Raw genomic sequence first — 27,666 nt, forward strand, 5'->3', positions numbered from 1 at the left:
ACTCCGTTATCACGGTGGATTGTTATCAGGTGTTATCACACCTATACCGCAAGGGTCTTCTCTGCACTGCACAGCCGCAGATAAACAGCTGCTGGATTAATGAGGGCAGGAAGACCTCAACTCTAGGCTATATCAGAGGAAGAGCAAGCGCCAGAGTGAGACTACCTCTATCACTCAAACACGCAATCATAAAAATAAGAAAACACAGACATCTATGCCTGTGCTAAACCTGTGCTATAATCGTACACCCTTTTTTAAGGATGGGAATAAACACTCTTGGCTCAGATGACTGGCAAGTACACCTTCACTACGTCGGCTCTAGAACATCCCATGAAGGTAATGGTTTCCGAGATGCTACCACCCTTCCCCTGGTACTCAAACATGCACTTGTAGACATCAGTCAGACCGCGTCCTTCGCCCATGATGATCGTTTTGGACTCTGCTACAACTGACTGGTGTGCTCGCTTATTTATACATGCAACAAACCCAATCACTTGGCATCTGTGAGGTCCCAGTCAAAGTTCAGCCCAAACCAGAGATGGTCACAATATCATGACCGTGGGCAACGGTTGGTAGCTTTTTTAGAAACTTCATGGGATGTTATAGATCCGCCATAGTGAAGGTGTACAGAGAATGGACTTCCCATACCCTGAGTGCCTCCCAATGGCATAACAATGGCCACAGTCCACTGATGCCAGAAGAGAACATCTCCGCCGAGTGGCACAGAGGAATTGATGCGCTACTATGGACCAGCTAACCTCTACAATGAACACCTTCCATCACCTGATACAGTCCACGCCACGACGTCTCACTAGTGTCATCTGAGCCAAGGGTGCTTATTCCCACTATTAGGTAGGTGATCATGATCATTTTATATGGCTGTGTGTAATATATAGATAGATGAGAGCCCTATTTGGATTGGACAGATTTATCAGGGGGACTTATCTGTAATACGATTAGATATCTCCAACTGGACACCAATGAACTCACCACAGGACAATCCAAATACCACACCACAGGTGAGTTCAATACCAATTTTTTAGTATCATGTGGTCACGATCCCATTTCAGTTTTTTTTCCAACATGAGGCGAAATCTGAGTGGAAAATCACAGAGATGTGTATCCGGACAGGTAATCAGGTAATTTGGCCTGTAAATTTTTCAGAAGATAAGGAAGAAAATTCTGACCTGGAACAAAATCTGACACTCTAATGATTAAAGGGTCCTCTGCATGAGCAATAAGGACATTTCTGACATGAGGGGTTCTTTCCGCTCCTAAAGCTCCTGTCCCCTAGTTGCTCATCACACTTTTCACCTCTGAACCCTGCATCACTCTTGTTGGTATTGACTTACGGTTCCTCTTCCACCTCTCAGCCTTTCATATCACCCCAGAGAGAGCGACAGAAAGGAGGAGAGACAGACAGAGCTGAGTGCTCCCCTGGCAGCGTGGTTAAGTTAGAGGGATAAAGATGGCGGCTGCGGACAGCCCTGGCCTTGGCTGGGTCCAGACTGAGTTTCCATCAGTGCCAGGACACAGAGAGAGTCAGAGAGAGAGAGAGGGGATGGGGGTGTAACTAAGGGGCTTGGTGTAAATCTGCTGAAGCAATCAGGCGCCTTTCAATAAATCTGAATAAAAAAAATTAAAAAAAAAACAACAGGCTGTCTTCTAAATGTGACACTGTTAGGATTCTTGAAGAGAAATGAAAGAGCAGGGCTTATTTTGCGGGCACCATACCACATAAACTGCTTGTTTTAAGAAAATCCACCCCAAAACATTTGGGTCCCCTCTTAAACCCCCAGCAATAAACAGAGATGAGGTCACTTCTTTGAGTTCTGTTGAAATTCCCTCTCCCCAGGCCAGAGCTCTAACTCTTCCCCCTGGTGTTCCTTCACTGCTCCTTATGGGTCATTCTCCCCTACAGCCTGTCTTACAGTCTGACACACTTCTCCCCAGCGACTGCTCTCCACTAACCTTTTTAGCTCCCTCCAAAGTGCCAAGGTCAGGCCAGGTTGAGTAGAAAGGTTAAGGGTGCAGGGTTCAGAAGAGCACCTAAATGAAATAAGCAGGTTTTTGATATATGATGCAGGAGAATGAAAGCAGGAAGGACAGGGACTGTGCTAGGGGTGAGCAGTGTGACGGGATGTTGATATAACTACAGGTATGAAAAACTGTCCCTGTGCTCTTTGCTAAATACAGCATTGGTGATGTCAGTACTTCTAAAACATTGAATAAAAACGCAGACTGAAGACCCACCTCTTCCAAGAATACTTGGGCGAATAGTAGAGTCGTCACCTTAGTGACTTGTGTTTAGTAGGGTCTAAACTTAGAGGTATCTTTGAATTTTAGTCTGTTCAAACTAGCTGAGGTTTTTCTTGGGTTTTCTTTTGTAAGTCGCTCTGTATAAGAGTGTCTGCTAAATGCTTTAAATGTAAATGCAACTAGTAAACACGCATCAGGACCATGGGCGCCAAAGACCCACTGTTTCGTTCCACCTCTCAATTTACAGGATTTAATGATCTGCTGCCTCTTGCTCTTAGTTCCAGATACCACAGGACAACTTTCAGGTCTGTTTCAGGTCTGGTGTGGTGGCACAAGGGGGACCGACACAATACCAGGCAGGTAGTTTAATGTTATGGCTGATCATGTGCAATTTTCCTCCTCAATTTTATCATAACCAACTCCAAATCTCTAGCTAGAACTTTCCCCATCACACAATGTCACCAGACTGGTAAAGTAAAGGCTAGCAAATACTTCCTGCTGGGTCACATGAAGCTTGCAAAGCACATTTCTGCCATTGATGAAGTATCACTGGACAGGTCAACAAGCATGTAGGAGAGCACCAACTACCGAACAGAAGAATGCACTGTAAAATGGGAAGACTGGCCATCCCAAGCAATCAGCGAGAACCCTCCAACAATAAGGCCAACATTTAGATAGTTGTGCTACTCATGAGAACTAAAAACAGAATTTAATTAATAATGTAACTACAGTAGAAACAGGGTTTACGCTCTCGCTGGATGAGGGAGTAGGGGTTAGGGTAACTTTCTGGTGGGCCAAATAAAGCATCTGCAGATGACAACATAGGCCTCTGGGTCAGGTTTTGGGCAGCCCATGATCTAGTTCCTTCTTGATTTATAATATTGCCATGCACATCCTTCCTTTCACCAACACAGCGGTGGGTCTGGAGCTCATTCAAGCTCACAGGGAGTTTTTCCACGTACTGTATGGACACTTCCTCCTTCTTAAAGCCGGCAGTCTTTGTGGCTTTGCTAAGAGGTTCATGGAGATGGATCCCCCACCCTTCTCCCTCCCTCAATTCTACATGCAGTTGCATCCTCTATTTCTCAATTATGCAACTGAGAGGTCTGAAGCGATCTCAATGACACTCCCCATAAGAATGGGGGGCTGTTTCTAAACAGGACCAACCACATCTGATTAAAAATGCCCCGGAGAAGGAGTTGCGGGCAAATCTGTGCAGGCCATCAGTCAAGTCTAATTGAGTTTCTGGGTTAATGTGGCCAAGGGTGGACACACAAGTTGCACTCCTCAACCGCAACTCTGAATGAGGTCAGGGCACTTTGGTGGAGGGGAGCTCCCTCAGAAACTAGTGGGAGTGCTCTATTACTAGCAGCGTGTGGTAAATCTGGAATGCAATCATGATCAAAAGCTAGTTTGAAATATCCTTAGTACAAACTCACCACAGAATGATGAAAGCCCAGTTTTGATTTTCTACTCTTTAGATATTTTAAGGTCCCCCCCAAAGAGTTATCAAGTGGCTCAGGGCCTTCAGGCTGTGTAGAGACCTTTCCTTGGTTCACTTCTCCTCGAGTCTTTCTTTATGGGCAGCAATATTGTATTTTTTAGGTTCTTGACTGTCTCATCACAGATTGAACTGGGAATATAAACACCACGGAATATAAATGGCAATGAATAGTACCTTCTCCGATCACCAGCGACTTCAGTCAATGGAGCAGCAGGCTGGAGCGCTGCTCCACCCTAAACAAGCCTTCCCCACACTGTTAGTCAGAAGGCGCCAGGCCTTTTAAAGGACTTAACAGGCCACTAAACATGTGTAAAAATCCCTCTCTCAACCATTGAGGTTTGTAAAAGTCCCTTCTGAAGTGCACTTAATGGCTTTTATTAATCTGATAGGCCCTATGTGTGCTTTGACACAGTTATTAGAACTACTGACAAGCTAAGCCAGTGACACTGAAACTGAGACTGCAAGAAGCAGCAGCAGTAAGAACACTTAATAGAAATGAATGGATTCGGGGTGTCTTTGTGTTTGGTGTGACCACAGCTGTAGTGGTCAGATGTAATGTGGATGCTGAGTTTGTTGAGCACACCAGATTGACAGCTTCGTCTGTAGCCAAACGAATTACCCAATTTGCCTGCACAATTTTAGAATTTTAACCAATTACCCAACCCACTTGGTGAGAACTGACATATGCCTCCTCAGGCACATGCTTGGGACTGGAAGGTCATCGTTCCAATCCTCAGGATCGACAGGAAGTGGGGGGGGGGGGGGGGGGGGGTTAAAGAGTTGTGCTTCAACATCCTTAACAGCCACAGCTGAGGTGTCCTGGAACAAGGCATCTAACCTCCAAATGCTCCCCAGGCACTGAGGGGTCTGCCCGCCACTCCAGATGTGTTCACTGCCCCTGATGGGTGAATTCCATTGTACCGCTGTGCAATACCTATAAAGGGTGCTTCTAATTCCAAACTATTTACAGGAGCATGACAATTTTTGCCCAGGGACCACTGACTCATGCAGCCACTGAGGGAAGGCACTTGAGTTACTGTGGCTACTTTAACGTTTATAAAAACATTTCAGCTTTGCACATTTAAAAGTAACCTCTGTGGTTTACACAGCTAAAGTGGTATCCTTATAATACATAAACAGAGCCGGTGATAAAGGAAGTGTTTTGAGGCTGTGGCTTGATGGAAGTACTTTGTTAGGTTTGCACATTCACAAACAGAGGAATAATAATAATAAATACATACACAATGTAACAGTTAACAAGGAGCTTTAGGATCAAATGTACATGAATAATACATCTGATATGAATTAAATGTCTTAAAAAAAACTAACACTAGAAATAAATATATATAATACCAGAATGTTCCAATTCAACAAAGCACAACATCCCAATAAACCTACTACTATCGCGTCTGGTAGTTTCCAGTTGTTGAACTTGAACCTGCTTATTGTTTTATTGCTTGGAAGTAATTTTTAAATATATTATTCTTACACTTTTTACGAAGTCAAAAGCTCTGGCCAAACAGGCCTCATTCTTCAGTCTGGAATCTGAGGACCTTTCACACAAATGACTGGCTGTTAAAAAGGAGGCAAGGTAGCAGAGGAAGGAGGACTCACCTAATAAACCTAACAGGGGTGTCTATGAGGTTTTGAAGCACTAACCACTTTAACTAACTATTTAGTATTACCACTCACTAAAATGAGCTATTACTACAAAATATAAATATTTTTCATAGCAGGAAGGAAATGAGGACATGAAAGAGTACTGGTGAGCTCACTATTAGAAACCTGACTTTCCCTAGCTCATGTCAAGTTAGACGATGATTTATTTTCTAAATAAAAAACTGACTGAGAAAGGTATCAGGCGTCTGTCTTGCACATTTCTTGATGTGTTTGCTTTATGGGAGAGTCCTCTGATTCACTGATTCATTCATACCCATTAAAGTTTCTGACTAGAACTGCTTAACGTCACTTGCCGCATATCACTGTCTGTCTGCCACCTTATCTTGATTGCTACTCCAACCATCTGTCTGTTGACTTGTCTCGTCTTATTCACATTATGAAGCAACTGCTACTTCTCTGATCAATAACATAAATAGAGATGGAAGCAGTCCAATACCAAGGAAAGCTACTGAGCTCATATCAGCAGAAGATGCTTTGCTGAATATTGAAGGGAACGGCCACCCCAGTGCATACAGTCCATATATGGAAACAGAGCTACAACAGCAGCCTAAACTATTTAAATAAAGGGGCTGGGACCACTTTTGTTTCCATAAGGAAGCATGAATGTTAAGAAAGGAGTGAGAAGTTGACAAAGGTTCTAAAGGTTCTTCACACACAAATCTTGATGGCAAGCATGGTTCTTTCTAAACCTAAAAGTCGTTCTTATACAGCATCACTTTACCATTTTAGGCATCAGAAGTCATTTATACATATCCACATGTTTGTGGACACTCATTCGAATGAGTGCATTCAGCTAATTTAGGCTGCACCCATATCTGACAGATGTGCAAATACACACTGCTTGTCTAGTTCCTGTAGAGAAGTATCTCCAATAGAATCAGACTACTGGCACCACATCTAATGCCAGGAGTGGGCTAGAGCGGTGCAAACCCTCCAGCATTGAACTGTGCATGTCCCAATATTTTGTCCAAATAGTGAATTTCGTCCTGTAGGAGCGATTGATCGGATTAAGCAGGATCCTTTTATGTCATCCTCTTAAGTGAATTTCGTCAAGTGTGTAACAGAGTTTTAGTATCAATACTGGAAGGAGAAAAGTGTCATCAAGCCATTTCTAAACGTAACCATCCATATGACTTGGATCTCCCTTATGTCAGAAAATGATGGAAAGGAAGAACAAAAGAAGTAAAAAAAAAAAAAGAAAAGTGAAAGACAGAATATCGAGAGAGGACACACAAAACAAAGGACACAAAGAATGCACTTGAGTGCAAAGGCTTGACTTCCAGCAGACAAATGCGCAGACTTTATAGGATTCCATTAATCGTGGCTGAGTGGGCTCCAGGTTTGTTCCGCCATGTTTACTCCCATTTCCTGCCTCTTTAAATTACCCTACACTTACGCCACCCAGGATTCATGGGCCTGTCAGGCTGCAGCTCAGGGCTGCTGCAGCTGCAACCACCCTGCGGGAACAGTCAAGCGTCCACTGCTGGAACTTTCACACCGCTTCTATAATGGACTTCATTCAAATAACAGCAGCCTATTAGCACGGCTTTCTGGTCCCGTTTGACAGCTCAAGCATTTGGTCCAGAAAAAATGCTTGAGGAACGCTTGTAGCATGTAGAGGGAAACGGTACAAGCTGTAACTCTTCACCGTGTTGTTTAGCATACATCAGCGTTAAATGTACTTGCCAGGCAGAGGGAATGGCGACGTGAGCCTTCAGCCACAGAAGGAAGGGCCTGCAAGTAAAAATGCAGCGAAACGGACAGCAGGACATTCTGATAGGAGAAACAGACATCTGTGACACTGATATCCACAAGAAGAAATCTCAGATCTACTTAAGCTCACTGTATACATGGGCACAGACAAACACACTATGACTCTTAAGAAGAGACCTCGCTGACCTCACTAAAGAAGAGGCCTCTCTCACTTCATGTAGACTAAAAAACATCAGGCCAGATGGGTGTTCATGTTTCGCAGGATTGGCTTGATTTAACTGCAGGCTTAAGATATTTAACGCAACGACACACTGTACAACGCACAGTCGTCTTTGGTGTGCGCAAAATATGAATTCCTGAAGCCGTTTTGACCCATGGATGCAAGATAACGTCCTCATTAGCTCTGAGCTGGTGATTACAGTGTGAATAGTTTTGGTTTTAATACAAGGCTAAATTATATTACATAATTTAATGAGCCTTTTCAAAATAATTTAATGAGAACTTTCAAAATAAGTAAAAACCCACTTGAAGCTGTGTTTTACTCAGAGGACACAGCCTCTTACAAGATACTTCAGGATTATCACAAGACACATGAAACAACATAATACACAGCAGTGGTAGTAGTACAATTATTAGTTAGTGGTATTTACAGTGATACTAGCAGTAGTAATATTACTAGTAGTAGAACCGGTAGTATTGGTAGTGGTAGTAGTAGCAGTACTAGCAGTATTGTGGTAGTAGCATTTATAGTAGCAGACCTACCAGTAGTAGTAGTTGTGGTAATATCAGTACAACTAGTAGTAATAGTAGTATTAAATCATAGTAGTACTAGAAGTCATAGTAATACTAGCATCAGTTGTACTAATAGTAGCAGTACTAGCAGTAGTATTGTGTTGTAGGAGTAGCAGTTGTAGTATTGCTAGTAGTACCACTGATACACACAGTTGCATTAGCAGTAGTAGTAGCAAATGTAGTAACAGTAACATGTATACTACCAGTAGTAGCAGAAGCCAGTAGTAGCAGAAGCACTAAAACCAGCAATACTGCCAGTACTACAGGTGCAGTAAGAATAGCAGTTGTAGTATTTGTAGTAGCAGACGTAGTACTAGTGGCAGTACCAGTAGTAGTAGTAGCAGTAGAGTTAGTAACCGTAGTTGTTGTAGAAATAGTTGTAAAAGTAAGATCAGAGTAAGGTGGATGCTGCAACATACCATAAATCAGTATAAATGTCCAAATAGTTGTGACATTTTATCCATATGTTGTTTGCATCTTTTGGGTCAATGTCAAAATTGCCAGTGTGAACAATAATCAAAGCAGCTGTATAAACCACCATTCTAAGCATTTCTGGCTAGTATTTGTATACACCATTTTAATGAAATCTTTTAAGGCCACCCCCCAATAAGGGTATCACGCTGATCATTTAATTATTCATGTATCCGATAGTGCCAGACCCTACAAAACAGTTTGTCTAATTTCTGCAACTTAAAGCTGAGTCTATGTGTCCGAGTGAGAGCAAGCATGCAAGCAAGAGAGAGAGATAGCCTGACTCAAGGACAGTGGCCTAATGGATTATTTCTACAGCACAGGGGTCATTAATAATCAATCCACTGAATCATGTTTTATTCAGAATGAGCCACAGAGCAGGCGAGACTGTCGGTTTATACAGCTTTGCTTTGTGCTGAGAGATCACAGCCAGATGCCTTTGGCTAAGAATATCGTGCTCTTCCTTCTAGACCAGAAATGTCACATTCTCATCTGAGATCATTCTCCTTTTTCATCCATGCAGACTCAACCTAAAGCTGACTGTGGAACAATATCTCACTGATGGCAACTGTTTTGTTAATGCCATGCATGATGAATGGACCAACAGAATTGCTCCGAAATGACTTTGAACTTATTTCTTTTTACACTGGCTTTCATTGAAAGTCAAGAAGTTGCCATTTTGGAGATATGAGGTTTTCATGCGATTGCGACGATATGAATCAATTGCTTAGACAGCATTGTTATGAATGAACAGAAGGTTCAGAGGTTAGTAGGCTTTGTTGGCTTTTAGTAGAGGGGAACATCACTTAGAACTAAGCTCACTTTTTTGTCTCTGCATATATAAACTTTCATGCTAATTTGATAAGAAGCCTATTTGTGAGCTTGCTGTTTTTGCAGGCCCTGAGAGTCCTGTATGAGTGAAAGTCTCTTTCAGTGGGGCCTTAATCACTTTCCTGTGTGCCAGTCGTTTAAACAAAGATGCAACATCCTGTGAACAGCTCAAACCAAATAAAACAACATTTACGCCACGAGGGGAGAGAAAAAACAGGCGGGGGAACGGGTCATAAAAGCAGTGCTGACCACAACAGAGGATGAGCTGGCAGCCTAACCTAATAGGGTGGTCTGGCACAGTGTGCAATAAATAGAGAAGCGTGAACTCAGTGTGTGTGTTTGCGTAAATGGGAGGCTTCAGATGCATACAGTTAGTACCCTATATGCACACATTCATTTGTATGCAGTATGCGCAGACATATGATGACGTTTAATGTGTTTTCATGCATGCGCGAGTGCGCATATGTGGAGTGTTTTAGAGTTTTGGCTGTGCTACAGCCTGGGCTAAGGGTACCCTGTGAGGACATAAGGGCTGGGGGAAGAGGAAGGACTAAAACTATGGCGCCTAATGGCTGTGGAGTCTGGATGACGGGGGACAGGGGGCAAAGAACAGAGCGTTCAAGGGCGAGAGAGACTGAGACAAAGAGAAAAAGACAGAAAGAGAGAGAGAGGCCCTGCACAGCACGGAGTTCTGAATTACCCTCCTCTCTGCCAGTCTAGAGTGCCAGGCCTGTAAAACGCAGCCCATAAAAAGCTGTTAATTAGGAGATCAATAAGCAATATCAAAGAGAGGGCAGAAGCTCAAATAGCGCACGCCCTCTCATAAATACTGGGGCATTAAGACCGCAGGCCTGAGGAATGCTGCTGCTGGGACTGGGTACCAGCTCTAATGCTCTATGGACAAGCCTGCCACTGCATACAGTCCAGCTATTAAGCAGAACGGAGTTCAACTCTAATATGCAGCTTTATAAGAAGTTAACTGGTGACTAAAAAAAAAACAAAAAAACAACCTCCGATATGAGCTACATGATTTTCATTAATGACGTTATTTAAGCTGATGCTAAAGAGTAAAACAGACGTCCGGTTTTCAAAGTCTGATTAGCTCGGCTAATGTTTAGAATCATACTTTATGGAATGATCTTTGACCATATTGTTGCTTGGAAACTAACAGTTTACTGTAAGCAAACTACACTTTAAATTTGAAACAACGGGTACAGGAAGTGGAGACGTCATGATGGTCAACCCAGTATTCCCATCTCTACGCATTCGACAAGAGGGTAAGGGCAGAAGAACGAAGTTAGATTTGCAGCATTGTGACAACACTACCACGGAAAGCCACAGTAGACAACATGGGAATCTTAAATTTACATAGAGAAAGGAAGCCAGTCTTTTGGTAAACAAACAATGCTAAGTGGCAAGTAACCTTCAGCTAAAGTTACTATCCTAGCCATGCACAGCTCACAACTCCTCTTTCAGCTCGCAAACAGAGTAAACTGATAGCAAGCGTGATAAGTGATGCTGAACTCTTTATTTCATTACATTTTTATAAAAACTGTGTAAAAATGAACCTAATCGTGGCATTTTTCATCTCTTCCTGCTGGCATTCTGTATAGCGGCACTCTAATACGTCTGCTAAACTGATTTACAGGCTTCTTTAGGGTCTGGCATTTCCAGTAAAATCAATTTTAACATCAATTTTAGACAAAAGCAAAATATTACATGAATATGTTGGCAGCTAAAATTGATTATTGACACCAGTGAACCTTTCAATGCTCTCAACTAACCCCACTGTATGGAGGCTGTACTTTAGCCTTGCTATCTCTAACTGAGTTGTTTACATGCTTTAAATCTGTGCTATTTAGCTCCCGATTGGTGAAGCCCTGGCGATGCCACAGCCATCTAAAGCCAGGAGTCCAAGATGACCCCCTCTTTCCCATCAACATAGCTGGAAGCCGCGTTAGCAGCAGCAGTCGAAAAGAAGCAGTTGGCTGGCTTCATGTGACTCAATAGCATCCCCCCACCAAACACTGGTAGCATCATGTAACAGGGGAGGTCTAGCAACTGAGCTACTAGGTGGAAACTGAAAATGATTAAAAACAGGTGGGAAATGGAAATTATTAGAATTGAGGAGGGGGCACACAGACACATATTATATATATATATATTTAACCCTGCGGTAGTCTGTGCCCTGCTCTCTCCTAGGTCACAAAAGGCCATGTATTACAGTACCATTAACATGGTAAAAAGGAAAAAAAAGGTTACTCATGACAACCACTTTAATGCATGGCATTTCACTGATTATTATTATATATTTTTTTCTTTTGTCTATCCAGAGTCTAGCAGGTCTATCCATCTGGAATTCTGTTACCTGGCACAGCACACAGAAATCTGTGGAATACAGTCATCGCTCTCAGTCCAGAAGAGCAGCAACTTAACAAAGACAAGTGCTGAATTCCAAATGCGCAGAAGATGAGCAAGGTCAAGAAAGATATCAGTCAAACACGCCTTTGAAAGCCAGCATCTCCTGCAACCCCACAGCTGACACTCATTCTGCTGTCAGAGGAAGACCACAGCATCCAACAGCGGAAACTTGCTCTCTTACATGCATGTAAGTGAAGTCTGGGCTGGATATCGTGCATGTGCATGTGCATACCACATGCATTCAAATAGGTGAATGTCTCAGAGCTGTTTGATATACAGTAACAAAGCCTGGACGTATGCGCTCATTTTAAAGAGGTGCAGCTGAGTGGGCCGAATCTAAAATATTCATGATCTCCCTTTTGCATTTTTATACTTGAAAACAACTCCCAGACTCTGTGTCAACTGGGCCAAATGAGACCTGGCAAGCATGCCTGAGGGGCGAGGTGGGAGCACCTCTGCTTTCTGGCACATTCCAGCACCCTTGAACAGCGTTTTCATATACAGACAAGACCAGAACAATGAGAGAGAGAAGGAGAAAATGAGACAGAGATGGCAAAGTCACTGAGGAGCTCTGAAACCATGGACCTTCACTGAAATCCCAATTCACTAAAAACCAGTACCAGTTGGAACAGAGAAAGCCTAGCAAGTACCACACCACTCAGCATTACTCTGACCGTTCAAAACGGCAGCTGGGGCTCAGTGGGTGTTTCAGTAAACACAGTCTAGTCTGTTTATCCACAGGAGGATCCATCAGAGGCACGTTGGCAGGAATCACCCTTCAAGCAATAACAGCAGAAGCTTGGGCATGATGGCGGGCTGGAGCAGGTAGCTTCTGCTCCGTCTGCATGCTTTGACACCATCCTCTGCCTGCATCTCTCTGATTATTACTCCAGCAGGTCTCCCGCAGCTCTGGCCTGGCCTCCGTCTCAATTAAATCACCGCCAATAATTCAATTTCAAAACGACTCCAGAGAATCAAGGCCGGCTGTGTTTTTGTAGCGCGGCAGCCTCCGATGACCGATGCGCAGTCTTGGAAAGGTTGGAAAGGCTTTCCCCTCGGTGCGGATGCCTGCTGATGAAAGCGGTCTCTCTCAAAGGAAAATCAAATGCGCAGACATTTCTCCTCCCTATTCCATATTAAACAAGTCAAAGAAAAAAAAAAAACACACGGAAAAGGTGCCAAATTTTGGCAAAAAAGTTTTCTTGCAGAAAACCTAAAAAACTTAAACATTATTTGTTCTCAGGCCAAAGGGATGTCGTCAAGTAGCTCACACAAAAAACGCCTTTCAATAATGTTATGGCAAGCCAAAAACCTGCCAAGCAGACAGTTCACCGTGCTAGGAAACACATGAGCATTGTACAGGCTTTGGCAAAAGTACCGCAGATCAGGCTCTCACTGAGGGATGGGGCAGATTTAACATGTGTGTGATGCACAGATAGACGTCCAGACAATTTATTTCTCTGGTTCAAAACTGATGCAAAACCTAAGAAATCTAACTCAGAAGCTAAACCTGCTGTCTGTCTGCAGACGATTTACTGCTACGGTACAGGTAAAGCAGCAGCTTCAAAGTGGGGAAAATAATGGATGCACTTATGTATTCCTGAGCAGAGATTTATCACAGTGAAAAAATTCATCTACCTCTTGGACTGTCCCTTTCTCACCATGCTCTCGTACAGTTCCTTCTCCTTCTCCTCTCTCTCAAAATCCCCTTCTTAAACCCTGTCTCCCCGCTGCTCCCTCGCTTTCTTGGCTTCGCCTCCAGCTTTAAAGAGAGACCTGGGTAGCGTTTGGGTTTCTTTTGTTAAAGTAACAGAAAATGAGGCTAATAAAAAACAATATATTGGACTATTTATTTTCTGTAGGAACACATTCCAGTCTATAAAGAGGCCTAATGGCATTTACACAGGGAGCCTGATTCACAAAAGCCAATAGGAGATTTATGGGCAGTGTGCTTCAGCGTCAGCTAGGGGCTCACACAGGGGCCAGGCCAGATGGCTCCAATAATCAGTGGGTGACAAATCCAAGTACCCAAGAAACCTTTACAGTACCTGGCTCTCGCACACACTTCAGCTCCACTCTTTTGCGCATGCTTACACACACACACACACACACACACACACACACACACACACACACACACACACACACAGTGCTGAAAGAGGTTGTGGGAGAGTTTGAGACTGTAAAGCTAAAGCTATTTAAAGCATAATCTAGCATGTGTTACTATTCTCTGCTACTTAAACATAATGTCGCCTTCATATCAAACTCATTTCATTTCTTTTGCCCCAGTTGACAATGTCTGCTGCCCTCAAACTGTGAGAACATTATTTAACAAGAAATGAATCAATAAGAATGGAATAAAATCTTGATCAGGGTACCGGGCCAAACTCTTATGCCTCTGACAAATGATGCAAAACTCTTTATCTGGGGAGGAAGTGCTAATATATTGTAAATATTAATATTAGAATTTTTTTTAGGGGTATGTCAGCTTAACATTTTCTAAAGCTCCCATTAAGTAAGTCCAGTACTTCCAGTTTCCATCTAACATATAATTTGCCTAACAAAGCCAACAATTCTTTTTATTTGTTGTCTTTTTGCCTTTTTCTCCCAATTGGGTACCCACTCATAACTCCCCCTAGCACTAGCAATGCTCCCGACACTAGAAAGATAAGGACACGTCTCCTCCAATACATGCGAAGCCAACCACTGCCTCTTTTTGAGCAACCAACATGCTCCGAGGAAATCGCCAGGTTCTCAGCTCCACCACAACAGCCATAACGCCTGTGCTGGCCGACGTCACTTCAGATTTGACCAGAAGAGAGCACAGTCAATTGTGCTGCTTCAGATTTCGGCTGCTGATGGCTCAGGATTCAAACTTATGACCTAATCAATCCTTCATTTAAGTAAATCAAACCAAATCTGTGTTCTCCTAATCAATATATCGGTACGTTTCCTAAACACATTCTGATTACTCACTACTGCATTTATGCTTATAGCATTTACAGTATCTATATAATATGCTATATAATATTTGTACATTTATAGGACAATTTTTCTCATTACTGTCTATTAAGTGTACACATTTTGTAGATTTTCACAGTTAAAGTAAGTAGCCACATCCTAAACTAGCTTACTAGTAAACTAGCTTAAAGCAGCATTATGTGATAATTTATATGTTCTGCTCCTGGGCTCCCCCTACAGTTGTGGTGTGTAATGCCTTTCTACACTGCTGCTGTAAATACAAATCGTGCTTCGAGCTTCACGTCACTAACAGCTATAAGCATACATTTAATAATAAAGCATTAACAAAGCAGCATTACTGATGATGGTTTTTATGAAAGATGACTCAATATGACAAATATTAAACAGCGTTCTTGTGAGTTCTCGAGCATCTCCACCAATGTTACATAGCGCAGTGGTCACGTTCCATGACCAGGGGGGCGATGACAGACGCTATTCCATCAAAATGAAAAAAAGTTGCAACATAAAACTGCTACATAATGTTGCTTTAATAAAGAATTTTAAACAAAACATAAAATATGCCCTAACTTTTGCACATGCCATGTTTTATTTCCCCCTACATATGTTGAATTAGGTGCACAAACAGTAACTGTGCATTAGCACAGCCAATGTGTGAACAGGTCTAATAGCTAAAAGTGGTGACCGGCTCACCTGCTCAAGGCTCATCTTCTGCAGCTCCTCCTCCCAGGCGTCCTGTTGGCTGCGGTGGTAAGCGGAGGGCGGGGCTAGGTCCTGCAGGATGTGGGGGTCTCTCTCATGGCAAAGGGCCATCAGGTGACCAATGTAGAGCTTCAACTTACTGCGGTTCTGATTGAGGTCTATGAGTGGGGGAATGATCTGTACAGGGCAGAGGAAAAAAAAGAGGACGTGTTAACAGCAGACACCTCCTACTCCCTCCATTTAGGTGAAGTTTGAATGGAGGAGTGTTACTTCGAACCATTGGGACGTGGAAGACAAAACGTTATCTGCACAGCATGCTTAAGAAGCCAAAGCCGAAAGTACAGCACACATTTTCTGTTATCATGTGTGACTGATTTGGAGGAACTGATTTTTTTTAATCTGAAACAGAAACACATGGTGACAGAAAGTAAATGATTTCAGAGGAAGGGAAGAAATTGTAATACAGAACACATTAGAAGATTATAAATCACAATCAAATAATGTCATAATCAGAATTCTTCATCAGAACAGGGCAGGACTCCGAGACGTTCCCTGGCCAGGAATTTGAGCATACTCAATCTTCCTTAAGACTGAACTGTTCTTTCCCCTTTCTAGCCCATTCAGCTTACCTCCATATACATAGGAACGACCAGCCATTTCATTAAACGAACCTCCTTTTTTCTATGCGCACTGTTCATTATATCAGCTCCACCACAGGAGAACATGTAGTTCTATAAATCCAGACTGTTGTCCAGACTGCTGGCTTCCTTTCACCCTGTTCTTCAACAGTCAGGACCCCACAGGACCACCACCAGAGCAGGTATTATTCGGGTGGTGGGTCATTCTCAGCACTTCAGTAACACTGACATGGTGGTGGTGTGTTGACCAACCAGAAATATCCAGCCAACAGCGTGATGAAGGTCTAGCAGCAGCTGAGATCTGTTTCAGACTTTACATCTATAACCAAGGAGGACCAAGGAGGTAGGAGTGTCTTATAGAGTGGACAGTGAGTGGACAGAGTTTGCAAGCTCTGACGGCACTGCTGTGTCTGATCCACTCGTACCAGCGCAACACACACCAACGCGACACTACCACGTCAGTGTCACTGGATAATGCCACTGCTCTGCGTGGTCCTGACCACTGACAAACAGGGGGAAAGGAGGTTAACAAAAGTAGGCAGAGAAACAGATGAACTACAAAGTGCTCCTGAATGATAAGTGGAGCTGAAAAAATGGACATTGAGTAGACTACTGATCAGCGAAAGCCATATTACGTTTTGCAGCCGTTTCACACACTACTGAACTGTGTTCCAATTTAAATGTCCATCTCCAATATTTACACCCATGTGGTGTTCGCCAATGCCACTGTACACACTCCGTAAGAGATGCACACACTCACTCAGACCATACGTGCCTTGAAGAGCCTGTGAGCTCTTATGAAAAGTGAGGTTTGTGTACGAAAGAGGAGCTTGGCCCAACACATTCTTCCTCCCCAAATGCTTTTGATCGTATAGCAGAGCGTGAGAAGGAGGGATGAATAGAAACATAGGGAGTGAAGGGAGAGAGGAAAGGTGTGGGCAGACAGTAGATGCAGCCATGGATAGCAGAGTAACAGGATAGGTGTGCTGAGGTGATTCAAACCCGGGACCGTCACCCCCCCAATCCCACCCCGCACCCCATCCCCCACCACCCCGCACCCCATCCCCCACCACCCCCTTTACCGTCGTCTGCACTCTTAACAGATCGAGTGTCGAATGTGCTACAACGTTCACTATTGCTCTTGGACTGCGATGCTCGACCCGAAAGCTGCATTCTGAGGGCAGAGTTTCTCCAAAACGTGCAAGAAGAGAAGATCGATTGAAGCTTTCCTACATAAATAATCTCACAGAGGGAGCTGAAAACAAAAAGGGCTTAAGGAGTCAAGCAAACGCTCCCCACTGTTTGGACTGCATACAAGAGCTCCAAAACAGAAAGCATTCACAGTTACCTGAGTGCGGTACGGAGCGGTGGGGGGAGGAAAAAAGAAAAACACAGGGGGAAAAGGCAGAGTAAGTGAGCGAGTGAGTGATGAGAGGACGGCAGAGATGGAAGGATAGAGAATCTGTTTTCGCCTGAGGTCTGCTGCGCCGCAGCGCGCAAACACAAGAAGAGACATTTGTGTCTGCACACTTTATTAATTCCTATTACCCCATGTATCTTTTCCAGGGCAGAATGTTATTTTGTTTTAGTTGGCCCGGGACGGGCTCTCGAAGCTCCACTGGGTGGGTCCTGGCTACAGAGAGGCACTGAACTAAAGCATGACAGAGGAGAAGGGAAGAGTTACTGGTGGAGGATAGAAAGATAGATGGAAAGAATGAAAAGGCCAAATGCCTCAATAATTGGGTCCTCTTTGAAGTGCATTTGCTATATATTTATATGACCATATGAGGGGGCAAGCATCATCTTCTTCTATTAATAGCAGGGACTCTCCAAGTCCAATACCATACATGCGCTGACGCAGGAAAAAAACATGTTTGACTTCCATCTGCTCCATCTGCGCAGCTGCCCTCAAAATGATATCATACACCATTTAAGACCAAATAAGTGGCAGCGAGGGTATCACCAACTTAAGCATCTCCATCAAGAGGGTCCAGGTGGACTCTCAGAGGGTATTTGGGGCTGCTGGCTGCAGCCACATGAAGCAAGTGATGAGGTTTTAAAAAGAAGACTGATAGAAGGCTTCTAAACCACTGTGACCAAATGGCCTTCGTCCACAAGCTGGGAGATTTCCCTCAGAAAACATCTGGATTCAAATATCTTTATTTTAGTAATGGTGCCATCTTCTCAATTAGATTATGTAGCTCGTCCTCCTCATCTCCCTTTCAGAAATGACTGTTAAAATAGCAATCCTTTGAATGGTTTTTCAGTGACCAAAAAAGTGGTTTTTCTATAAAACTGGACCAAACAATGTTAGGGCCTCTATTTTTTCGGAGTCAGCATCTGCTGTTGACTGGGAGCATATGATGATTAAAGGAATGGTAAAAAAAATCAAATCTACAAAGCAGGGTAAAGTGGTCAGTACCTAGAAAGGAACCACTGGTGAACCGGAAACAGGATCATAGGCACCTAAGACTTATTGATGTGATCCATGGAGGCCCTATCTCAGAACTCACAGGACTTAAAGGATCTGCTGCTAACGTCTTTGTGCAAGACACCACATGATGTCTTTAGAGCTCTTGTGGAGTCCCTGCCTCAAATCCTCAGATCAATTGTGGTGGCACAAGGGCACAAAGACCTACTCAATATTAAGCAATTTTAGTGTTAATGTTATGGCAAATTGATGCCAAAATATCAAACACTCTGTGGTACCATATATGCCTGGAGAGTCATAAAAACCAAACATGTATTGGCTGCTCAACAACATCTGATGTAAGTTGATGAAAATTCAGCACATTACATTTTCCACTGAATCTGCCACCCACCTCCACTGGGTTGCTGCATTGTTGCTGCTGAAGACACACATCCTACAGATCGCTGCACTATCCATCTAGCAGTGCACTCAACAACCAAGTTAACACACCTCTCCTGATCTCCATTTTCAGTTCAATGATGAACCATCCCAACTTTTGCTGTACTCTAGTGTAGCAGGACGCACAGTACATGGTGTGGACCATTCAACGAATGGTCTACCAGGGCAAGTGATTACTATGCTTGAGAATGTTGGCGGTTAATTTAGCATTTAGCATCAATCTCTGCAGTCGGTGGGTTTTTCTGTTGACTGTGTTCCATCATCAGAGTCTTGCTACGGCTGTGTTATTCTGTCGTCTTCAAATGTTTCTGCGGCAGAGCGAGGTGTCCGAGGTCATAAATAATACAACAATAACAACAAACATTATGGGGAGGTGACAGATTTACGACAAGGGGCTTTTTCGACTCAAAGCACTGGTTTGTCGCCTCAGTGTTGGTGTATGCTATGGACAGTACAGGCTTGTGTGCATGTGTGTGTGTTTGTCTATTTAGGTTGAGGACGTCGTCATGGAAAGGTGACGATGTAACAGGTCTTCCACCCAGTCTGAACTGCATCTATTTTTATTCTTTGCTGCCATTTATTTCCCTGAAAGAGCTCTGTTAGCACAGTGTCCATTAGGCTTTAGTTGAAGAGGGCAGTCGGGAAAAGTCCTGAGTGGCTACAGTGTTCGGCATGCGTGCCTGCACTCTATCCTGTAGATAGAGGAGGAAAAGAGGCACAGATGAGTGGAGAAGTGGGAAGATAAGTTCTCCAACTTAATTTCCATTTCCTGTCACGGTCATTGGGGGAAGGAAGGAAAAAAAACATGAACACTGACACTAAAGACACTGCTATTTAAACAATGTGCCAACAGTATTCTTTGCCACAGATGCCACAGAAGATCCACTTCTGGAGTTCCTGTTCAATAGATGAGAGATCAGAAGTCAGAAGAACCTTTTTCATTGTTTAAAGACCCTTTAAACAATGAAATCACATTTAGGAACATTCATTTTTGACGTATGGTCTTTTAGTTCTTGTGTGGTTGTTCTTAAACTGGGCCTTGTGTACCCTTAGAAGGTCAATATTTGAAAAGCTGGGTTCAAGCAAATATCTGGACCATTTCGGGGGGTCCCAGAGGGCTGGTTTGAGAACTGCTGATCCTCTGGTGATCCAGATCTACATCCAGGAGGAGGGGTATTGGCTACTGAACGAACTCTCCACAGCTGCTCCCAAGGTTTCTCAAATCTCACAGTTTGGCCCTCATCTATAGTCAGTGCACTGGAAGAGCTCCTCCTTGGAATCTGCTTCATTATGACCTCTCTAAAAGAAGCTGTCTTCGCTGAAGGCCGGACTGAAGTGCGTGCCTATGCATACCTGGCACCGCTGTACCTCAAGCTTCCAATGGCCATGAGGGAAAAGAGTAGACCCCTCAACAAAAGCTCGGCCTCTCCATTCTCTTCCCCTCTCATCAATCACCCATCAGTTCATCGAGCGCCATTCGATACCTATGCTGAGCAGAGGGTGTCCGGATCAATGCTGTCAGTCAGACGGTCCATCAGAGAGAAGGCACTGGCTCCCTCTTCCTGTGGCCCCCAGCGGCCCAGAGCAAAGGGAGACCCAGAACCGCAGCAAGTGATTCAGACCTGTGTGGGGGAGGATCTGTGGATCAGGGGCCTTCAAACTTCTTTCTCGCAGATTCCAAGCCTCAGTGCACATCCGTTCCCTATGGCTGTGATTTTTATTGGGCTATCCACTTACAGCCACACAGTGCTACTTGGATGGGGGGCAGGGGGGCTTGAGGGGGGTGTTTGAAGACAAAAGATAAACGGAGGGGGGACTGCAAAGCCTCAAACCTGCAGGCCCCTGACAAGGCTGGTGGGACCACCAGCATAAAATGCTTTTCAAGAAAGAGACAGATCTGCTACTCGTAAAAGGAAAAAAAACTGACATGAGGAAGAAAAAAAAATGGCTGCCAAATAAATGGCAGAAGGTATGCACACGCACATAATGCTCTCTCCCCTCTCTACCCCCTCACACGCACTCAGCAATTTGAGTACAGAGCACAGATGCAGAGTGGAGATTAAGAGCAGGTGAGTTTGCCTGTCTTCCGATGCTGTCATATCAAATGTGACTGCCTCTACCTTTCTGCAGTGCCTCTCTCCACAGCTCTCAATATCCCTCTGTAACCCACACACACACACCACTCCCTCACTTGCATGCTTTCTACACTAAAAAAATAACAGCAGTGCTCGTTTAAGAGATGCAAGATTTATGTGCATTACGGCTCCACGGCTGTAGCATTTTATGAACTTAGAGCCTCGTCACCTATTTATGCAGGCATTTTATATGAATGCCATTAGATTTATACACTGGGGGGAGTTTATGGCCATTGACGTGCTCAGGCTGGAGTTCTCAGTCAGTGATTGGCTAATAGAAAGAGCAGGTCTTTAATAGCTCAGGGAGAGCAAAGAGAATGCCAGGACAGGTCTGTGTTGACTCTGGAGAAGCAAAGGGGGGAAATTTTACACTAACTAACTCCCAATGTCACCTCCATAGCGCCATTTAAACAGACCATGAAGTCTGCAGTCTGGGACGGAGTTCCATTCATGGACGTAACAATTAGTAGAAGGAGTCAGAGTCTGCCAAAATGAAATTAGGCCCATGAAAGAGGAAAGAAGGCTGTTTGGAGTTAGGTTCTGACCCCAGGAGGAGGTTAAGTGGCAATGAGGGTTATGACCTGGGAGGTGTTGGAGGTTAGGGGTGAAAAGGTCTGAAGCTGCTCCAGCTGAGGGGGCCTGAAGTGGGGTATTACAGGAGCAAGGCTGCCAACAGTTTAACCGAAGCAGGACTGTCTTACTCACATATACAACATTAGGTACATCTACATTGTACAAAAGCTTGGTAGATCCATCCATCAATGGAAAGGAACCAGCACAAGAACAAAGCTAAGCACATTCTGGACCAGTGACACAAACATGGTAGTACCAAGGAATCATGGTAGTACTTTGGAATACATCTCTGATTTGTTCACTCGAGAATTTGTTCAAACGACTCTTTGAAGCTTCTTTCATGGTTAGGTCTTCTTTGCACGAGACAATTTCATCATTTAGTCCCGTCTTTTTCCTTCCACCCACTCCTCCATGTTCCGTGTGTCAGCTCTTGCAGATACTCCCTATTGTGTCTGTCCACCCTAGTGCTGCAAGACCCTAATGACTCATGTTCACACGGAGATCCCAAGAGCTCTTCACAAGCAGTGGCTTCTGAAACGTAACATGACGGAAAGGGGAAACAGAAAAGTAGGATGGGACAAGCTTTCTTCCTGGGGTTAGAGAGGCTTTCCCCAGTGTAGCACTCATCATCGCAAGACTTCTGTGGAGAAGCAGAGGAAAGAACACGAAGACGAACCTTTGAGATGCATGTAACAGACTCTTAGGGGCTCAGAGGGCATAAAACATGCCCTTCCTTTTCGCTGTGCACTGTCGCCAGAGACAGGGAGAATTTAGGTTCTGAAGAAGTGTGTGAAAAGTTCAGTCCACACACACACTCCAGCATGGCTTAATACAAACTCACACACATTTATATATGTATATCCTGTTGAGTGGCAAGGCCTCTGCCAACTGTAAACCACACATGGCAGATTTAGCTGAGCCCAGTCAAGGAGCTGTTGATAACAGCGATATACTCTTAGGACTTCAATGAAGAAACTGGGGCATTACAGCCAGAGAGAGAGAGAGAGAGAGAGAGAGAGAGGAAGAGAAGATATACCTCGTCTCCCTCTACCTCCAACCATTCTTCTTCATCTGCAGTGCTTACACTGTCCATGGATGGTTAAGTGTTAAATGAGCTGGGAGATTTTAAATGGCTGTTGGACAGCAGAGGCAGGGCGCTCCATCTGAGCCAGATCATTCCTATCTGCCCTAAATCAGGCCAGAAGAGTCCGCAGGGGGCCATAGGGACCTGACCTGCCCCGGGCCTCCCATGCATAAGCATGGAAGGCATTAGAGCTGACTCACGTGCCACTGAGAGTTTATTAGCACATTTTAAATGATGTTGAGGGGAGAAAGAGTGCAGCAAAGTACATTCACAGTAGTGTTACAGCAAAAAACAGTGTCCTAGTCCTAGTGCAACTGCCTTTGTCTCTTATTCATACATTTCAAAGTGAACAATTTGGTTAAAATGCTGTATTGTTTATTGGCTAACTCTGAAAATCTAAACAAATCCATATACTGCCTTATTACAACCCCAACTCTGGCTCCAACTCTACTGTGGATAGTTTTGTTCTGTATTCCCAGTTGGTGAGACTCCTTTTTAGATGTGAATTTGAAGAATGTGTATAAGTAGATAGCTGTGGATAGACCTTCTCTGTCGTATGTAAGTTTAAGGGGGGTTGGTGGGTTAATGTGTCATTATCTCCAAATGGCAAAACACAGCAGACAAGTTTCCCTAGATATGGCCGGCTTGCCATAATTTCACCAGAAGCATAGAAATGACTCGTCCAGGACATCACAAGACTAAGATCTAAGAGCTGTGGGACTAGCTTGTCCCAGATAAGGTTAGCGTTATGATTCCATAGGAACCAAGGAACTAAGAAAAAAATGCTATCCATTAAGCACCATATGCTGAAAACCACTGCTAACCTGAGAAACTATTGTCTCAAATTTGTCAAAACACATCTGGATGACCCCCCAGACCTCTTTTGGAATAATGCAGTCACACTTGTTCACTGCATGCTTCTGGAGTATCACGATTATATCTGGATAAGGCCAAGCCACATTAAAATGCAAAAGTAAACACACCCAAAGATGCATTTAAACCAGATACAAATCTGATGGACTGACCCACATTTAAGCCAATTAATCATCTTTCCAAGACGCATTTTAGAACTGAAATCCCTTCCTGTAAACCAAAAGGACCCTATGGAGAATGACCCGTTGAAACAGCTGTTTACTCATGAGCACGGACTGCTAAAACAGTTTGAAGTTTGAAGAAATGGACAGCATGCATGTACAAATGCGAATTTCAAGGCAGCAACCATCTTTAGCACAGCACAGGAACAGGCTGAACAAATAAATAACTGGTTGCTGCACAACGACCGGATTTGCAGATTTCTGTCCGACTAACTGGAGATGCATTTGGCTACAAAGTGTAAATGAATGCATGTGGTCAAAATCTTATCAGGATACAACCCAGATACTAGTCACCTTAAAGCAACAAGGTGTAAACAGGGTCTGACTTGCAACTGGAACTTTATCTGGAATAGAGCTAGGAGAGATTCCACTATGACCATATCATTCCTGCAGTCACACATGGTGGTGGTTGCATGATGGTGAGGAGATCCTTTGCTGCTTCAGGGCCTGAGCAACTTAACATAATTGTAAATAATTGCTCTCTAGCAATATTATAGCCATATGTTTTATATGGAAATGTTCAGAACCATCTCAGCTCCTCCTATAATGAGACCCCATGTGAGGTAGAGAACAGTGTGAAGAGGTACTCAGACCCTAAACCTTTTGATTTTAGAACTTCTTCAGATTTCTTGTGAAAACACCGCTTTACTCCTATGAAATAGTTTTGGCACTTGAAATGGGTTTACTAGAGCCTTAACTTCACAAAAGCAGTGGAATGTATGAATAAAAAAAAAGTTTATAAACGGTACGAGGCAGAAGATGAAGTGTCCATTGGTTAGGACACACAAATCCACCTATTACAGATGAGAGACATGACTGGCACACCAGTCAGGCACGGCAAAACAGAGGCGGAGAGTAGTATCGTGACTCGTCATTACAGCCTCGCAACTCTGGCTGTGAGTCACATACGATGAGATTCAATGGAAAGTGTGTGCTCTACAGATTCAGGTAATGTTTGAACCATATTTCTGTGCTGTATTATGGCAAAGATATTAACAGAAACGACAGAAGATGGCGCATTTGACATGACGGCACGTTTGTAGGTTCATGTATGGTCATCAGCCAATGATCTGAAGCTGAGCACAACAGACCACCTCAGAATGGCTCAATAGAAAGACAATGGTTTTTGCAGTGGTCTAGTCAAAGTGCTGACTTGCACCTCCTCGAGATGCTGTGGTTGGGTGATGAGTATGATGAGCCTTAGGTTGCAGTTATTGCTGCTAAAACTGGCACCTTCACTTTGTATGCCGCCCCAAATAATATCTGCTTAGCAGTGGCCCTCTGGTGGTCCCTTTCCACTGATGGGAGGGTGAGGTACTGCGTGGCTGACAAACTGTGATAAACTGTATACCAATGGGAAAAAGCATCTACACAGTAAGTGTACACGATAAAGAAAGGCCAGCCAATGTAAGAAACAAGGAAAGGGTACCTAATAAGATTGTGTTTACAGTGCTAAAGAGTCTACCCATGTTTGCTTCATTACAGTCTACAGTGAAACAGCTGGAACAAACCTCAGACAATTCCATTATCAGATACTGTGCCTCCCACACTGCCCAAATTTGTGAGGATTTTCCACTGCTTATGGTTATGGCCTATTATTTAATCACATTACGAGCACTTTCTCTCCCTAACCTGGAGAAAGAGAGCTGGTGGGCGACGTGCCCGGGAAAGGGCTCCAATGTCCGCCCGTTAACGCGTCCAGCAGCGGCGCCCTGGGCCAGGGGGCCAGAACGTTCCGACCACACAAACCCCACCACAATGAGCCTCAAACTTTACTGGTTCGGCAGCCCACTCTGCTCTGCGTGTGCACGGAAGCGCCATCTCCACCAGGCCCGTCGCCCGCACTCAGTTCACAGAGTTTGAGGGGAGGAGCGGCCAGCATTTGTTTTGATAGGATTACTTCTAACGTAAGATTTCACAATCATCAAGGTCTTTGGGGGCCAAAAAAAATCATCAATCTGCACGTCTCGGTCCAAAACCACAGTTGGTCCCCCTCCCCGCCTCTCTTGCCTGTAACACATTTCTAAAATCGTAGCTATGTATTTCTGTGCTCGACTGGCCAACCATGACTGCATGGATACAGTGGTAGTGCAAAGCTAACAAGGAAGGAAACCAAAGGGTTTTTTCTCTCTCAAACCCCCCCACAAGATCCAGTGAATGTAATGTGCATGTGTGTTTTCTCTACAAAGAACACCAGTAAGGCAGTGGCTCCCTGGCATCTCCGGCATATTTTCTTAGTTTACCCCTCCGTCACAGAGCAGGCAAGCGAAATACAGCTGGCAAGCACGTCCTTGAATTGCTGACGTCCAAGAGGGAAACCAGAAGCATAGATGCGCCATTAAAATGTATTTTTCTTGAGTGATGCATCCTGAGAGAGCGAGCCAAGTGGTGTGGTTTGCTGAGACCTTAAAAAAAAAAAAAAAAAAAAAAAAAAAAAAAAAAGCAGGACACTCGGGCAAACAATTCCACAGAAAAGCGTCTTTATACCAAAGGGTGAGAGAGGGCAACACGCTCAGACTGAGATAGACAGAGAAAGAGGCAGATGGTGGGTGAGGTGAGGCCGGAGAGAAATAGAGAAGGAGGAAAGAAGATGCACATCAAAGAGTTGAACCCTAATATCTAAAGTCAGGAAAAAAAAAGAAGCTAGAAGGGCCTTCAGAAGTGAGCAAAGCAAATCTTGCTCCACTTTGCCATGTGATTAGGGAGATAAAAATCAGCCTGGGAGGTTTCGAATGGATCGCTCTGCTATTTATAGATGCAGGAGGAGTCGGGCTGGAAATCCGAACAGCGTGAAAGCAGAATGTTGGGAGAGATAAAAATGAACCCCTAAAACGAAATGACAAGTGTACATGCAGCCACCCACACACACCGCCGCGCACACAATCTCTAACCAACTTGGCAGAGGACCGTACACTTTCCCCCTGGGGAAGACACATAAGTTGCCGGAGAGGCAGTTTCGCTAAAGCAGAAGTGACAGGGCAAGCCATCGCGAATGTGTCTGATGTTAAGCAGGGGTCCTTTCCCAGGGTCTCGCAGAGAACGGTGAGGCCAGGCGCTGACAGAAGAAAGAGAGAGAATCATTGTGTTCTCACGGTATTCTCTCCAGCCCACTCAGGTGAACTCATTCTATGTGACGTCATTGTTGCATTAAGATTGTGCAATAAGGCTGCAAGATGTGTAGAAAACACTAGTGATGTGATTACAATGCTATTCACTGTGACTGCAATACAAGGCAATGTTAGAAAATTAAAAAAAACTCTCAAATGGTGCTGTTTAAGCACTGGTCCTATTGTTGGGAGATTGCAAGTTCAATCCCCTGCAATGCCACAACTGTCTGTGGGCAGCAGTACAAGAGAACAAAATTGGCTTCCCTCTTTCTGGGTGGTTAGGATGCATCCTCCCCCATCCCTCAGGCGTAGTTTTGCCTGTTAACCCATGGAATTGTTAGTTTGTGATCATCTTCAAGAGCGCTGAGCTGTCCAATGAGGTTGCGCTAGAAGCACTTGGGAAAAACATAGATGCAATGACTGGCTTCATGTGTCTTGTAGGAAGCATGGCTGGCCTTCAACTTCCCAGTGTTGGTAGCGTTGTATTATAGGGCGAGATCTAGCTAGTGGGTAGACTATGGGGGTAACTGAGGAAAAATTCAAAGATTTAAAGACATTACTAGCCAAAATAATTTGGATCACACAAATACCCTAAATCACTCAAAACACACACAGAAACACTCCTCTGGAACTATGACTAGTAAAGCTGCTTACAGTTTGAGGGTTCCTTTGCATATCACCTTCTGCCAAAGGTCACTATTGCAGTAACCAACATATGATGCACTACACAGTCCTGCTACACACGGCCACATAAGCTTACCCATTTACACCCTGTATGGAAACCCACACTTAATCACTCTAATAACTACATTAC

General features: G+C 44.0%; 1 protein-coding gene across 9 annotated transcripts in view; it reads right to left on the reverse strand.

Annotated features, from left to right (window-relative positions):
- Positions 1-27,666, reverse strand: part of erc1b (ELKS/RAB6-interacting/CAST family member 1b) — a 276,578-nt gene that overhangs the window by 12,334 nt on the left and 236,578 nt on the right. For 6 of the 9 annotated variants that reach the window (XM_072672916.1, XM_072672915.1, XM_072672914.1 and 3 more), the window contains one exon: positions 15,344-15,529. In XM_072672916.1, coding sequence (XP_072529017.1) covers positions 15,344-15,529 — 186 coding nt within the window. Of the gene's footprint in view, positions 1-15,343; positions 15,530-27,666 lie in introns of those variants that run through there. The other 3 variants (XM_072672920.1, XM_072672918.1, XM_072672917.1) reach the window with 1 other exon arrangement.

The sequence above is a fragment of the Salminus brasiliensis genome, chromosome 2 (assembly GCF_030463535.1).
Source record: "Salminus brasiliensis chromosome 2, fSalBra1.hap2, whole genome shotgun sequence".
Taxonomy (NCBI): domain Eukaryota; kingdom Metazoa; phylum Chordata; class Actinopteri; order Characiformes; family Bryconidae; genus Salminus; species Salminus brasiliensis.